Raw genomic sequence first — 15,555 nt, 5'->3', positions numbered from 1 at the left:
GTCTGGTGGTAGTGATGGGTCGTCACGAACGAGCCGGTTCAAAGAGCCGGCTCTTTTAAGTGAACCATAAGAGCCGGTTCACGTCCGAGAGCTCTTTTTTTTTCTTTTCTTTAATTAAAGGGACTGTTTGTAACTTCTTACACGTATAAATCTACCGGGTTGGTTTCCCATGCGCGCTCGCATACGCATTTGTACCTTGTAAGGTTTCCCTCCGTAGGAAAAAGGCCTCCCACATGGTGACACCAAAACTCCACACGTCACTTTTACTGGAGAACTTGTGGAAGTTTCTACATTCCGGAGCGTACCACTTCAGAGGCCATTTACCTGCAGTACGAGCCTGGACAACACAACAGGTATGACAACAAGCAGCATGTCGATGAAAGGCAGCCCACATCAGTATTGATCATTTGAGCCAACATACTATATTTAAAGAGGACAGGGCTCTGGGGAGCTACTGTATAAGGATCGGCAAAGGGTGCAATAAATGGTAACTGTCGAATTGCATTACGCAAAACCTCATTAGAACAATCAGTTTTTTCTGTTAAAGGGACTGTTTGTAACTTTTTACACATATAAATCTACCGAGTCGGTTTCCCATGCGTGCTCGCATATGCACACTCGAATGTGGCCGGAGTCTCTGCTCCTCTGCTCCTCTGCCTGCTTGCCTGCTTGCCTTCAGTCACACACCGCGCGCGTTCTCGCTGTCTCGCTCCACCTCTACAAGTGCATGCGCGCACACTACACACTGCAGAACAGTTAGTTTAGCTCTGAGAATGTCTAGTGAATGTACAGTGGACGTTTGTGCAGAAATAAATGCTGCAGCTCCTCCAGACCAACAGAGGTTTTCCGTGTCTTGTGAAGTGACGGAGCTCCGCAGCGAGAAACGTTATCGTCTCCGACCGGGTGCCGGTGTCTCCCTGTTCACTCCGGCTGCGCTCGGAGACGATAACGTTTCTCTTCCTGCTTCAGCCCCGGAGGCTGGAGGGAGAGGAGGAGAGAAAGAGAGGAGTGCGGTGCGCGAATAGCAGACAAGATGAGTGACAGTCGGAAACGAAGCAACATGTAAAATTATGATATTCTGGAAATTATAAGGTTTAGTATAATTATATTGAATAATTTAAGTGATATATGTGCTGACATACTAATCATAGGTCAAAACAGCGTTACATTTGGCTGAATTATAAAAGGCAGAAGTGGTAAAACGAAGAGCCGTTGGGCAGCCGAAAGAGCCGACTCTTCTTGAACCTTGCCAAATGAACCGGCTCACTAAAAAGAGCCGTAATTCCCATCACTACCCGTCACATGGACAACAATGAGGAAACACACACAGCTTCCTGTCACGGGGTTTCAAAATAAAAGCTATTCACTGACATGCGTTTATAAAATGGAACTGCTATGATGAGCTGCATTTAAAATGGTAGATGGTAAGAGTTTTAAACTCTGTAATCGACCATTTCAAATAGTAATTGGAATAAATAAATAAATAAAAAAAACGTACATTTCAAACAGCAGTAAGTGCATGAAAAGATATGTTCCATTGCTTCAACAAGAAATCCACCATGATAGACCAGTGTTTCACAAACTTTTTAACTGAACTGCTATGAGCTGCATTTAAAACTCGACTGAGAATCGGACATACAGGTCTTAACTATACATTATATAGAAGGCAAGAACCCAACTGGGAAATGCACATATTGTAATCAACCAGAAAACTGTTGAACATGTAGTGATACACTGCAGGAATTACAGTATCAGAGGAATCACCTTTTACAGTCACTAAGGAAGGCAAAAAATCAGGACTTTTCATTGTCAGGTCTGTTGGGAATACAGCAGATAACATATACTGTGAAATTATTCAGTTTTTAAGAGAAACTGATTTAATTAAACGAATCTAGAGTTTTCCTCATTATTATTATTATTATTATTGTTATTATTATTATTATTATTATTATTATTATTATTATTATTATTATTTGTACTTTTTATTATTTGTTTATTTATTTTATTTTGTTTCTGCACAATCTCCGGTTCCACACTCCAGTCCAGATGGTGGCAGTAATGCACCTCTAAGATGGTTTGCCAACCGCCAATAAACACCAAAGAAGGAGAAGAAGCTGCATTTAAAATGGTAGATGGTAAGAGTTTCAAACTCTGAAATCGACCATTTTAAATAGTAATTGGAATAAATAAATAAATAAAAAAACATACATTTCAAACAGCAGTAAGTGCATGAAAAGATATGTCCCATTCCTTCAACAAGAAATCCACCATAAAAGACCAGTGTTTCACAAACTTTTTTTTTTTCTTCGCGAATTTGTCTGTAAATTAATGTTCCTAACCAAATTACTGCCATTTTCCGCATCATCTTATTTTATCTTTTAACATTGTTTTTTAAACCATCCATATATATAAATATATGGCTGCTATATATACATATATATATATATATACACACACAATTTTTCTGTTTGTATTTTTAAGTTAAACTTTACCTATTTCTATTTCTATATTTGATTACAATGTTACAACGTTACACAGCTCTTTATACACATTTCTTTATTCCTGTAGATCTTTACTTATTGTACGTACATTTATTGTTTTTATTACACACTTGTTTTGGCAATGTAGACTTAAGTTTCCCATGTCAATAAAGCCCTTTTGAATTTAATTGATAGTTTGATAAATCACAATGTGTTATTGAAAATATGTACACGTTAAATACTTTATAAATGAGACCAAATAAATGCATTCAGGTGGAGTTAACAGGCTCTCGGGTATTTCCTCTCATCAGTAAAACAAACAGAATTTACACCAGCCTTTCATATTAGATTCAATGTTATAAGTAGGCTGCAATTATCAGAACAATACAAACATTCAGGCTCCCTGATGTGGCTCAAAGGTGTACTGCAGATATAAATGGTAAATAAAAGACTATGGAAGAAATTCTGCTAATTTATTTGGCGACCCCAATAAAATCTCCTGCGACCCACCTATGGGTCCCAAGCCAGTCTTTGGGAATGACTGGTCTAATCTGTGTAACGGCAGCAACAGAAAAATTGCTGAGCAAAAAGCAAACATTGAAAGTTTGATGATCAAACTTCGAAAGCTGCTGGCCTGACAGGTTAGACCCAGTTTGCTGATATCAGCAAACTTCCTGTGGAGCGCCGAGGGTCACAGCGGACTGTATATATAGTCCATGATACATATGGAGACCCAAAGTATTCAAAATTAAATAAATGGAAACACATTATGAAATAACTAATATGAATGATCTAACTGTTTTAATTCATAATGCTATTTTTCATCACCAGTTTTTGTCTGTCAATCAATACAAACAGGGCAGAGCCAGGTATGTGATTGGCTGAAGCTCGGTGTGAATGAGCTAAAATTGAGCACTTTGAGTCTCCATACTAACATGCCCTGAGCTTGCAACAGAATTTATGAAATTCTCATACCTTAGGTAAGAAAACCCTTAAAGATAGCATTTTGGGCTACAACTAACTATCATTTTTATTATAAGGTTATTGTTTGGTCAATAAAATGTAAAAAAAAAAACGGTACACAAATTATGCCAAAAACAAATTTCCTCACTTTCAGAGACATTTCTGGGTTTTTTTTCCTGACAAACAGCCCAAAACCTGAGCAACAAATGCTCTAGGGACCAGGTAATGTTTGGTATTTTTGCTTGAAAAATAAATTCATTCACAAAAAAGTTGCGAATCATATTTCTGGTGAGCTAACTGATGAATCGAATCAGCTACAACTGCATTTCCAGAGGGGAAATTGCATCAAAAATTGTTAAATTTTCTCATAAGCATAGGAATGTGGTTTCCAAAAAAGTTCTGAGTATCCTGGGAAATAATCTAAATTAATCTTAGAGTGATGTATGCAGATTCTGCATTGTGGTAATTTATTGGTCAATTAGATTAAAGTGAGTAATTGGAAAGAGCAATAAACGAGTGAAGAGAAGACAATCCCAATTCCTTCAGTTTTTTTATTAACACATACCAACATGTCCACTTAAAGGACGAAGTAGCAAATATGTTCTCTTCTGCATTCGACCGAACACAAAAGGCTAATTTCTGTACATTCACTAAGGCTCTGTCTTTAGGGAAAACACAGGTTTCCATAAGGCAAACAATATCTACAGGAATGATATTAAGTACTTTATCCAGCATGTCAATTCATATCTCAGTTCTTCCTGACAGTACAAAGATGCAAGCAAGTAGCATAATCTGCTCTGCCATTTCAGTTCATATTTTACAGCCTAAATACACAGTAAAGGGAAAAGGCAAGTATAAAATAAAATCAGTTCACATTATCAGAATGTGTCATTTTGGAGCGTTTTCCTGTGTAAGGTAGGTTGGTGTATCAGCAGGAAATGCTGCTGCATCACTGAACCAATAAAGAAATCAAACAAAATGATTGAGTGTAGTCTGAACATGTATATAAATCTTAAAATCAATATGTAAATGTAAATAAATATCATACATGACAGCCACATTTCTTTATCAGCGTGCATTGTTCAACCTTCATACCAGGCTCTTTCTTTCTCTCACCCCAAACTGCACAGTCACATCTGGCAGTTTCACGTCACTTTATCTAACAGCAGTCAAACCTCACGAGAAAAATAATCAGATGTTTTAAAGCTGATTTATGAGTTATTCTTTCTGCTAAAGGTCACTACATGAGACAGTTGTGCAATGGGGAAACAGCGGTTCTAAAGGTGCAATGATATACGTTTTTCACAGCAGTTGATAGTTGTTATTAATACCAATGGTCATGATGATAGCTACTTGAAGATAGCATTCATTTCAGCTTTAACAGCTAAATAGCCTTGTTCAAGATGCATGTTGGATGTCTGCTCCAATTATGTAGCTATTGAAATGTGATAAAGTTGATTGAGTCACATTTTTTTTTAAAACATAAACTTGAACTAAACTTTAAATGAAAAAATACTGCACTGTGGAAGAAATGTATGTGGATGCAGAAAATGCAGTAAAGTCACATTCCACGAGGCATGTGGATAACATAAGACTATAAGGAAATGTAGCTGTGCAGTTTAATGTGATGTCCTCTCCCATACAAAGAATGGCAGGTATTGGGATCTCAATCTGATTCTGTACAGTAACTGAACACCCATAACTAAACGGTCAGATAATGCATAGCCTCTTTCCTTCGCACACAATGTTCAAAAACTCATAAAAACACTGAGTGTGTTCCACACACACCCAAGCAGGCAGCACATTGACTCCACTTTCACCAACGGTGCAAAACAGCAGCTTACACTTAAATAAAGTGCCTTCACACGCAGAGTTGCTCCGCTTTACGATGAAGGCCGCTTCCAATTTATCAACCTCTGCTTCAATCCAGACAGACGTATGGCAGTATATTCAACCTGCTCTCATCTCCGTGCGGGTCTAAAGAGATGCACTCCGTCCAGTCGTACCAAGTACCCTTTGTGTCATAGCAACCGTTAACCCCGGACCAGTGTTGCTTGTGTAATCTGTCCAGGTCTTCACTGATGACGTCTCTGCTAACCCCCGGTAAATCCCTGGCTGGGAGTTCTGGTGCCAACACGTGGTTGTTTTTTTTTACGTCTGTACTTCGGTGTTCCTCTTTTTTCAAGAACTCGGTCATGAAAAAGTGTGCACCAGGGGTGTGGGCGCCTGACGACGTCAGAACGTTGCTTTGCTGGCTAAGGTACGACTGGATGATATCGCTCCTTGATAACTCTTTCCAGTCTGTCTGCTGGAAAGGACTGGGAGGAACCGGTGGATTCTGCTTCGGCTGTTCTGAACACTGAGATACGGGTCTGAGGCCCAGACTGACCTTCCCCTCCTGGCTAGACTCCTTATGACAGGAGGATTTGATCTGTCCTGTTACAGGGTCAAATGTCAGTCTCCTGTCTTTTAACCTGACTGGTTTGGTGCTGTCTTCTACGGTCTGTCCATCTAAATTTATCACATGGTCCTTAGGCCTGTATTTCTGTCTTTTCCTTTTCTCTGTATTGCTAACAGCACCATCATCTTCCAAACTGACCACATCACTGCGGGAGGAGGCGTATGAGTTGTGAAGAGACGTACTGGGAGGCCTGCTTTGAGAATCCAAATCTGAACCGTCTGTGTGCAAACCCTGAACACAACCGTTGAAAGGCTGAGTGGAAGGCCCCAGCCCAGAGGTGTCCACAGACCTCACAGTGGGGCTAGAAAGACCCTGTGCTTGTGATACAGTTTGTTTGACACCAGCTTCCTGCTTTGGAGTTTGAGGACTGTGCAAGGAGCAGCGTGGGCTTCTGGGTCGATACTGCCCCCCAGAGACAGCTTGCTCCTGTCGGGCTTGTTGCTGCAAAACGGATGCTTTTAGCAAAGAAGAAGTGCTGGGAGGCTTGCTGTATCCCGGGGCACTTGGATGAGGTTTTACAGCATTGACTGGGATTTTATTTAGCCTGTCATTGTCCAAAGGCTCAGAAATATCCCTGTCTAAAGGCTGATGTGCACGAGTATCTGTAAAAATTTCAGAGCTACCTCCAATTCCATTGGTCGGCGGCTGTTTGGAGTTTTGCATTTTATCATTAAGAGTTGTTTTGGATATCTTGGCTGGTAAGAGCTGTCCTTCCTTCTGGTCACCCTTGCGTTTCCTGTTGCTCAGTTTCGGGGAGTAGCAGTTGTTGAAGTCATTTCTGTTCTTCAACTCTGAACCTGTTTTACCTGATGGTGTGGTGGCAGCTGGAGTGGAGATGCAGGCATGAGCACCACCATTGGAAGACCATGATGCACCGGTGTGTCCTTTGGACAACCCCTCCCCCTTCCCCGGCTCAATTAGCTTCTGCCAGTTTCGCAGGAGCTTCTTGGCCCTTTTCGCGAGGTCCTCATTCTTGGTTTTCTTCCGGACGTCGTTGATGAGTTTGCCAAGACGGGTTTCCTTTAAGGAGATAAGATCGGTGTTAAAGAACAGCTATGGCCTGACTGGCTTACCAGTACTTTATTTTAAATGCACATACTGTAGGTCTGAATGTAACCCACCTCCAGTGCCTCTTTGGTGATAGGATTATTCTCCAAATAGGAGATCACCTCCATAACTACCACCATGTTGCATATCTGCTGAAAAGACAAAAAGGTTTATATATCACAATCCTGAGACATCATAATGTTGTCAGCATTACAACAACAGCGTACATTTGTTTCTATGTAGATGTTTTAATCAGAGAGAGAAAGAAAAGGCGGTTAGAAGGTCGAGGCATGATTTGAATAGACTTTCAAATGTGCACCTGTATGTCAAGAGTACTCCTACTGGTTTCAGGCTCAATATGACAAACTGAGATTGCATGCAAATTGACCATTTTTATCCCACAAGAAATGAGATCTGCAAGTAAGACAACAGATGATAGCGGCCCATCATGCACTTTAATCTGAGCCTGTTTTGCACCAACTATGGTTGGGCAATAATATTACAATATTAGGGCTGTCAATCGATTAAAATATTTAATCGTGATTAATCGCATGATTGTCCATAATTAATTACAAATTAATCATACATTTTTTATCTGTTCAAAATGTACCTTAAAGGGAGATTTGTCAAGTATTTAATACTCAAATATGTTTGCTTTATGCAAATGTATGTATATATTTATCATTGGAAATCAATTTACAACACAAACAATAACAAATATTGTCCAGAAACCCTCACAGGTACTGCATTTAGCTTAAAAAAATATGCTCAAATCATAACATGGCAAACTGAAGCTCAACAGACAACAACAGCTGTCAGTGTGTCAGTGTGCTGACTTGACTATGACTTGCACCAAACTGCATGCGATTATCATAAAGTGGGCATGTCTGTAAAGGGGAGACTCGTGGGTACCAATAAAACCCATTTTCATTCACATATCTTGAGGTCAGAGGTCAAAGTTTGCAGCGTTATTTAACCTCCTTCGCGACAAGCTAGTATGATATGATTGGTACCAATGGATTCCTTAGGTTTTTATAGTTTCATTTGATGCCAGCGGAGCCCGCTACAACCTGAGAAAGATTGACTGCGTTAATGCGTTAAAGAAATTAGTGGTGTTAAAAGGAATTTGCGTTAACATGTTATTATTGCATAATAACTTTGACAGCCCTAGACAATATAAACCATGAGATGATATATAGTCCACCATCAGATATTTTACTGTGGTAGCAACCCCTTTGTACCTATGTCAGGTGTTTAATTTGCTGGATTAACCCCACCTGTGTGGTTATCAAAATGATAGAAGATAACACCAGCTGAGAGCATGTAGCTGTATAGTTTTTATGATAAAAAAAACTATACAGGAGATATGCTTCAACCTTTGAACCCTGCAGTGCAGTATACATTGTACTTCAAAAAAGGTCACACATACATTTCTCTAAATTAGCAAATAACATCTTCTGCTTTCGGTAATCAATCTGATGAGATTGCCATAGTATTTTTTTTACAGTGCTTTTCAATCTCTGGCAATACCAGTGGTCAGGGAATGAAATTAGCGCCTGCCAAATAACAGGGTAAATGTTGGCTGTGGCAGGTAAAAATTTCAGGTCACCTGCCACCATGGCAGATAATAAGAAATATTATATTAAGAATATTTGAGCCGAATAAAATGATTGGACGGGCTTAAAGTACTGCGACAGCTACAGATACTGGATTTTATTATTGTCAGAGCATTTGATTTATCGATTGCTGTCGAGGTGTATTTCAACAAATATAACAAAAAATGTTTTGGAAGAATATTACCAACTCTAGCTTTAAGGTTACGTGATATACTCCATATTTCTACTGTCTTAACAAATCTAAAGCGTTCTATATAGATTTCAAAAGTGGCAGACAAAAACATTGAGTGCCCGGTAGAAATGTTCCTCACCTGCCATAGGTACAGGTGAGGAAAAAACTTACATTTCAGACCCTGCCAGTGGTACAGCCAGACTGGACAGCATCCTGCAAAAGTTTGGTTTTCATGTTATAGTGTCAAACTTTTTACTGGATGCTGTCCCAGTCTGACTTGTACCACTGGTATTGCCAGAAAAGTGCTTGTTACACATCATGACAATCTCATCAAGTGTGTGAAAGAGAAGAATAGAGGGGATAATTTAATCTATGTGAAGCCTTGATTTTACTGAAACCCATTGTTTAATCTCACATGGTACTTATTTATAGATTTACATTTCCTTTGAACACTGCAGTGCAGTATACATTGTACTTCAAAAAAGGTCACACTTACATTTCTCTAAATCAGCAAATAGCATCTTTAGCTTTCGGTAATCAATCTGATGAGATTGCCATAGTATTCTTTTTTACAGTGCTTTTCAATCTCTGGCAATACCAGTGGCACAGATCAAACTGGACAGCATCCTGCAAAAGTTTTATAATGTTATAGTGTCAAACTTTTACTGGATGCTGCAGAAAAGTGCTTGTTACACACCATGACAATCTCATCAGGTGTATGATAGAGAAGAATAGAGGGGATCATTTAATCTATGTGAAGCCTTGATCTTACTGAACCCTCCTGTTTAATCTGTCTCCACATGGTACTTAACCTATAGATCTCCACTTCTCCTTTAGTTACCTGGTAGCTCAGTTTAGTCAGTAAGTCTCCAGTCCTGCAGCGTTTCACTCACAGATAAGCTAACTTGGCTACATCAACATGAGCCAGCAGACAGACAGTCAGTCAGTGAGCTACTGGTGATGTTAGCAGCTAATTAGCACTGAAACACTAACACTGCCTGACTGCCTCCACTTTGTTAACCCGGAGACGGTCTGGCCTTGTTGTCTGCGTGTCTCGTCCTGTGGAGACTAGCCGGTTATACTCACATTGCTCTGGCCGTCGATGGCCTGCAGCAGCCGGTCTCTCATCAGCTGCGGAGTGGCTGTAGCCGCTGTCATCGCCTGGCCGGCGGTGCTGCGGGTCAGGACGGACTCAGACAGGCTGAACAATCCCCCGAAGAGGAGGCTGGTGGTGGAGGAGAAACCTGCCGACACTCACAGGCCCGACGGAGGAGCTTCTCTGGGAGTGAGCACCATGTCTTTATGATGCTTTTATGTTTGGTTTTCATTCGACGACGAGAACAGTAAAGATCCTCTCCTGGAAGCGGCTACCCTGCTCGGCTGGTAGCCTCCTCCTCCTCCTCTCTCTCTGCTGGTAGCCTCCTCCTCCTCTCTCTCTGCTGGTAGCCTCCTCCTCCTCCTCTCTCTCTGCTGGTAGCCTCCTCCTCCTCCTCTCTCTCTGCTGGTAGCCTCCTCCTCCTCTCTCTCTGCTGGTAGCCTCCTCCTCCTCCTCCTCCTCCTCCTCTCTCTGCTCTTCGGGCTTTTTGTGAAGCGCTTGTTGCAAAGCATGATGGGAGAATTTTACGTAACCAATTGTTCACATCCGCGATATTGTTCTATACAAAACCCACATGTGATAGATGCATACATGCATGTGAAAGATGCATATATCCATGTGAGGGATGCATACATCCACGTATACATCCATGTGAAAGATGCATACATCCATGTATACATCCATGTGAGGGATGCATAAATCCATGTGATGGATGCATACATCCATGTGAAAGATGCATACATCCATGTGATGGATGCATACATCCATGTGATGGATGCATACATCCATGTGAAAGATGCATACATCCATGTGAAGGATGCATACATCCATGGAAAGATGCATACATCCATGGAAAGATGCATACATCCATGGAAAGATGCATACATCCATGTGAAGGATGCATACATCCATGGAAAGATGCATACATCCATGGAAAGATGCATACATCCATGTGAAAGATGCATACATCCTTGTGAAGGATGCATATACATCCAAGGAGAGATTCAATGTTGTAGAGGTACTATTTTGAGTATTTTTGTATTTTTGACCAACCAAAAAAATATCTAAACTGAGAACAAAGTTCTTCAAATACCCTGTTCCACCCAAAACAAAAGAAATTCACCACAAAATAATGAATGGATGAATTTTTAAGATTAAGATTTGGCTTTGAGAGCAAAGAGTGGGTTTTCTGTAAAGGTGATATTAAACCATAGAGCATCTCTTTGTTTCATGCTCCAAAACTCAGTTGTTCTGGAAACAATTCATGGAATGGACAAGAAGCAAATCCACAGCAAAGCCTACTATTGATCATTATAGTATAATTTCTGGTGGTTTATTTGAAGACAAAAATTTTGACCTAATGATTAATGTTTTACAAATTTTTGCCAAATTCTTTATTCATAAGGCAAAATACTTAAGGACCCCACCAATCTTCATGTGCTACTATCATGAAACTCTATATTAAGTCCCTGAAATTAATTAAATCAAAATATGCCAAAGATCTCTTTATATTACTTGAAAATTATGTTTTATTTATGTCATGCTTTTATTTATTTTTAATTTTATTGTATATGTAAATGTTTTATGTCTACTGTGATATCTGCTCAGTTTTGAGGAAAACTTTGTTATTGTTATGATTTTGCCTTAATATCTGTATATTCATTCATCTTGTGAGTAAATAATAAAAAAACACCCATAGAAAGATGTCACGTTAAAGGTTCTTCATATTTTGTTTTTATTTGCATTTCATACTGTAACAGTTTTGCCGTTAGAAGTTCCAAAACGATATGTGGTGTCTTTGAATTGCAACATGAAACTGTTTTTTATTTATTTTGGACGTGCAGATAAGCTTTGTATCTTTAAAATATTATGCAAAACCTTTGCTTCAAAGATATATTTGTTTTTTATTTATATATCTATAAAAAAAAAAATAATTGAATCTTATTATGGAAAAATTCCTTGACAAATGTAAATTCAATAATTAAATTTAAAAAAAAAGTAATATTTTGAGTATGTTGCCATTATCTCACCCTTATTGAAGGAGAAAAGCTGTCAAAATATTATTTGTAATAAATCTCACATCTTTACCAAGGATTAGCCTGCTTCCCACGTTTTAAATATATTACTAAATATTGTTTTCTATTTCTTGTCATGTATTTATAAATCTTATGTCTTTCAATTTCTTATGTATTGCTCTTTTCTTACACTGTCACTTCACGGCACTGTTGCCTCGTTGCGATAAAGTTAGAAGAAAAAACAGACTGAATAGTGTTTGGATCCTACACAATACAAGGCTTGAATGGTAGAGACCCTCAAAGAGTGAAAGGAGAAATAAATCTCCTACGACTTCCAGAGCAGTAGAGGCTCCCAACATGTTCCCAATCCACACAGAGAAACTTAACACCCATTCAGTTTATTTCCACTCATACATTACATTTCACCTGCCAGTTGATCCAAACCCAGGACCTTTTTGCTTTGAAGAGACAATAAACAATTTTCTTTTATTTCTTGTGCTTGTCAGTGGCATTCTAAAGTCGAAGTTTGATTTAATCTTAATATATTATATATGGGACAGCAAATTATGTTAATTTCCTGTATATTAAATGTAAAAAACTGTATAGTGTACAGTACATAATGTATACAATTACTCTGCAGTATGGATGTAGAATATATTAAGTATTATTAAAAGGTTAACACTTAATGAGGTGAGAATTGGATCATGCATCCCTTTTTCAAATATACAGGCACAACCATTCAAGTCAATCAACAGACATTGGATAAGAAAACTGTATTTCGAATAGAAATAGAATAAGGATACATTTACATTGTAATGCATATGCATTTACTTACAGCACATGTGCCGCAGAATAAAGGAAATGGCATTCTTTTAAAAAATCTCCATTAAAATATTCTGTATCGACATACACAAGAGTTTACTCACAGCTGGTGAGTAAATTTGGAGATGTCTGTACAGAGAAGATGTAGTGTTCATTAAGTGACAGTGATCATTTTGACTTGTCTGTTGAATCCAGCTGAACTCTGATGGCTGTGCAAGTAAAAGGTATTAAAGGATGTTGAAGCAAGATGATCGGTTTGATTCATTTGATTACTACAGGACCCTTAAATGATGACACACAGGTAACAAACCACAGAAAAACATGTTTTATGTTAGTTAAGGGCTGAGGGCTGTCCATCATTTTCAACCAAACTGACATGCTGGAGAATAAAAGCTTGTGTTCTATAATGAAACGCAGGGGAACAAGACAACACATTTCCATAAAAGGCAAGGGTGCTGGTGCAGTTACAGCTTAAACAAAAAGGGCACAAATGTAACAACCTCTGTAAAACAAAATAAATACAGCGATTCATAAATTCCTGTACAGCGAGAAGCAGATATATGGTTTGGGGTTGTAAAGAAAATAGAACATAATTACAGTTAAAAGGGACAAAAGAACAGCAAACTCCAATTAAGGAGAAGTTTGTAGCATAAATCTTGGAAAATCAGCATCCTGATGGAACTCCAGTCGCCACAAATGTTGATCATGACCCAAATAATCTGTGAGGATTGAAGACATTCAGCCAGTTAGAAAAGCAACAACTTCATTCATTTCTAGGACTCTTTAAAAAAGGTATTCTGGGACATGTAGGGAATCACAAACTGAAGCACAGTTGAACATGAAGGAAGGAAAATTGGCTTGCAAACATAAATATTGTAAAATATATACATTTATAATACATAAATTAGAGCTGGGCAATATATCAATATAATACAGATATAATGATCTCTATGGTAAAAAGTGATGGAGAGATCAATCAGTCTCTATCAGCTATGCAGACAATACATGATAGTAGAATATTGTATGTTTTGGTCTATTCATGGGATTTGTTGGGAGTGAGAACTATCCTTTAAAGTAACATTTTGGGATCTCAAGACATTGCAGCCTGTTTACCATCACATGCAACCATTACATGTCTACAGCTACTGTACATCATGACCAGTATCGTTTTAAAGTTGATTACTCACAGGACCATGCAGAACATCATGAAGATGTTCCACAGAGCGATGAAGATCCGGAAGTACCGCAGGCTGAGCAGAAACTCTCTGATGTTGTCACCTGAAACACAGATTTTTGTGGCAGAGCTTTGAGAACCGCATTCACCTGACACACTTTTGTGTGATTTTTTTTCCACCATCTCTCTCTCTCTCTAAAACACACACACACACACACACACACACACACACACACACACACACACACACACATACATATATATATATATATATATAAAATACCTGTTGTCGGTGATCTGGACTCATCTCCAAAACCTTGAGACTCCTTCCTCTTGCTGCAAAACATCCACAGTTTAAAGATCCCATATTATGCTCATTTTCAGGTTCATACTTGTATTTTGTGTTTCTACTAGAACATGTTTACATGCTGTAATGTTCAAAAGAACCTTTTATTTTCCTCATACTGTCGGCCTGAATACGCCTGTATTTAACCTCTGTCTGAAACGCTCCGTTTTAGCGCATTTTGACGTAATTTCAACAGACTTGCGTTGCTAGGCAACAGCTTGGGTCCATGTGTACTTCCTGATGTCATTCACATACACTGCAACCAGGAAATAAACTTGGACACATTTAGAACGTTTACGTTTAAAACTGTGTCAAGGGTCTAAATATTGTATATTCGTGACATCACAAATGGGCAGAAATCTTGACAGCTTGTTTCAAATGCAGAGTTTCTGAATACGGGCTGTGTGTATTTCCCTGTGGATTGAGTGTTTCGATACTTTCACAGTATTTATATAGGACTTAAGCCTGCTTTATAATAAAAAAAAACATGAAAATCTCACTTTCTTATAATATGGGACCTTTAACTCCAAAACTGACTGATATGTTTATTTTGCTCTACAGCTCTGATGTGAGGGTTTTACACAGTGTGACTGTAACGTGAATACTCACAGCTTGAAGTTGAGCACAGCCCCTGCATTCACCAGTAAGGTCCTAGAGAGACAGAGAGAGACAGAGAGAGACAGACAGGTAAGTATGTTGACAGGTGATTGTTAGCTGCTGAGCTGGCATTAGCACGGAGCTAGCTGGTTTATTTAGCTAGTTTGATACACCACCAGCATCACAGAGCACAATAACACACATATACACACAACATGTCCATTAAATTAGTGTATCCGTGTATGAAACGTGTCAAAAACCGAACAAATTACCCGAATATCAACAAATCCCCGATCATGTTGTTCACATCACGTCACAGAGCCGCCGCACTTCCGTGTTCGTCATCAGGAATGTGACCAATAGCGTTTGAGAGCATGGTTCATGGGTTTATTGTGCCCTGGTGTTATTCTGTCAGGTTGTCCCTGTTAGGCGGTGTGCCCTCGACGTTCTGGTTACATGTGGTTTCAGTTATAACAAAAATGAATGGGAAAGTTAGAGGCATGGTTGGGGTGAATAAGATGCATTTAAAACACAGTACAGGCAGTGGAGCAGCTGAAATATTCTGCCTGAAAGACTAAACTAGGGGATAAAAAAATCACTATACGATCATACCTGAGCAACGTGCGCCGCCTGTCGACAAGACACATGACAGCAGCGTCAGGTTTAAAGGTTCCGACCTGCAGAGGTACATTAATTAGGTTACACATACGAGTAAGTATAACTACTTAAATACTCAGGCACCATCTGGTGATTGTTTTTGTGAGAA

At 39.0% G+C, this 15,555-nt stretch overlaps 2 protein-coding genes across 3 annotated transcripts; both read right to left on the bottom strand.

Moving 5' to 3' along the window:
• Nucleotides 1–3,979: 3,979 nt before the first annotated feature.
• On the bottom strand, nt 3,980–10,283 carry LOC141767402 (mediator of RNA polymerase II transcription subunit 26). 2 transcript variants are annotated; one of them, XM_074634658.1, is made up of 3 exons: nt 9,826–10,283; nt 7,026–7,103; nt 3,980–6,924 (listed from the first exon to the last, which is right to left on the bottom strand). In XM_074634658.1, exons 1-3 carry the CDS (start codon nt 9,895–9,897, stop codon nt 5,365–5,367), a joined length of 1,710 nt encoding a protein of 569 aa, XP_074490759.1. In that variant the 5' UTR covers nt 9,898–10,283; the 3' UTR covers nt 3,980–5,364. The 2 variants fall into 2 exon arrangements, with proteins under 2 accessions (XP_074490759.1, XP_074490760.1); XM_074634659.1 differs by having other exon boundaries at nt 7,026–7,100; nt 9,826–10,282.
• Nucleotides 10,284–12,982: 2,699 nt separating this feature from the next.
• smim7 (small integral membrane protein 7) lies at nt 12,983–15,211 on the bottom strand. Its single transcript, XM_074634660.1, has 5 exons — nt 15,062–15,211; nt 14,802–14,843; nt 14,130–14,182; nt 13,860–13,950; nt 12,983–13,391 (listed from the first exon to the last, which is right to left on the bottom strand). The coding sequence occupies exons 1-5, from the start codon at nt 15,085–15,087 to the stop codon at nt 13,376–13,378; spliced, it is 228 nt and encodes a 75-aa protein (XP_074490761.1). The 5' UTR covers nt 15,088–15,211; the 3' UTR covers nt 12,983–13,375.
• Nucleotides 15,212–15,555: the final 344 nt, after the last annotated feature.

The sequence above is a fragment of the Sebastes fasciatus genome, chromosome 5 (genome assembly GCF_043250625.1).
Source record: "Sebastes fasciatus isolate fSebFas1 chromosome 5, fSebFas1.pri, whole genome shotgun sequence".
In the NCBI taxonomy this organism is placed as follows: domain Eukaryota; kingdom Metazoa; phylum Chordata; class Actinopteri; order Perciformes; family Sebastidae; genus Sebastes; species Sebastes fasciatus.
The sequence above is the reverse complement of the archived record's forward strand: the minus strand, read 5'-3'. Positions and strand labels throughout refer to the sequence as shown.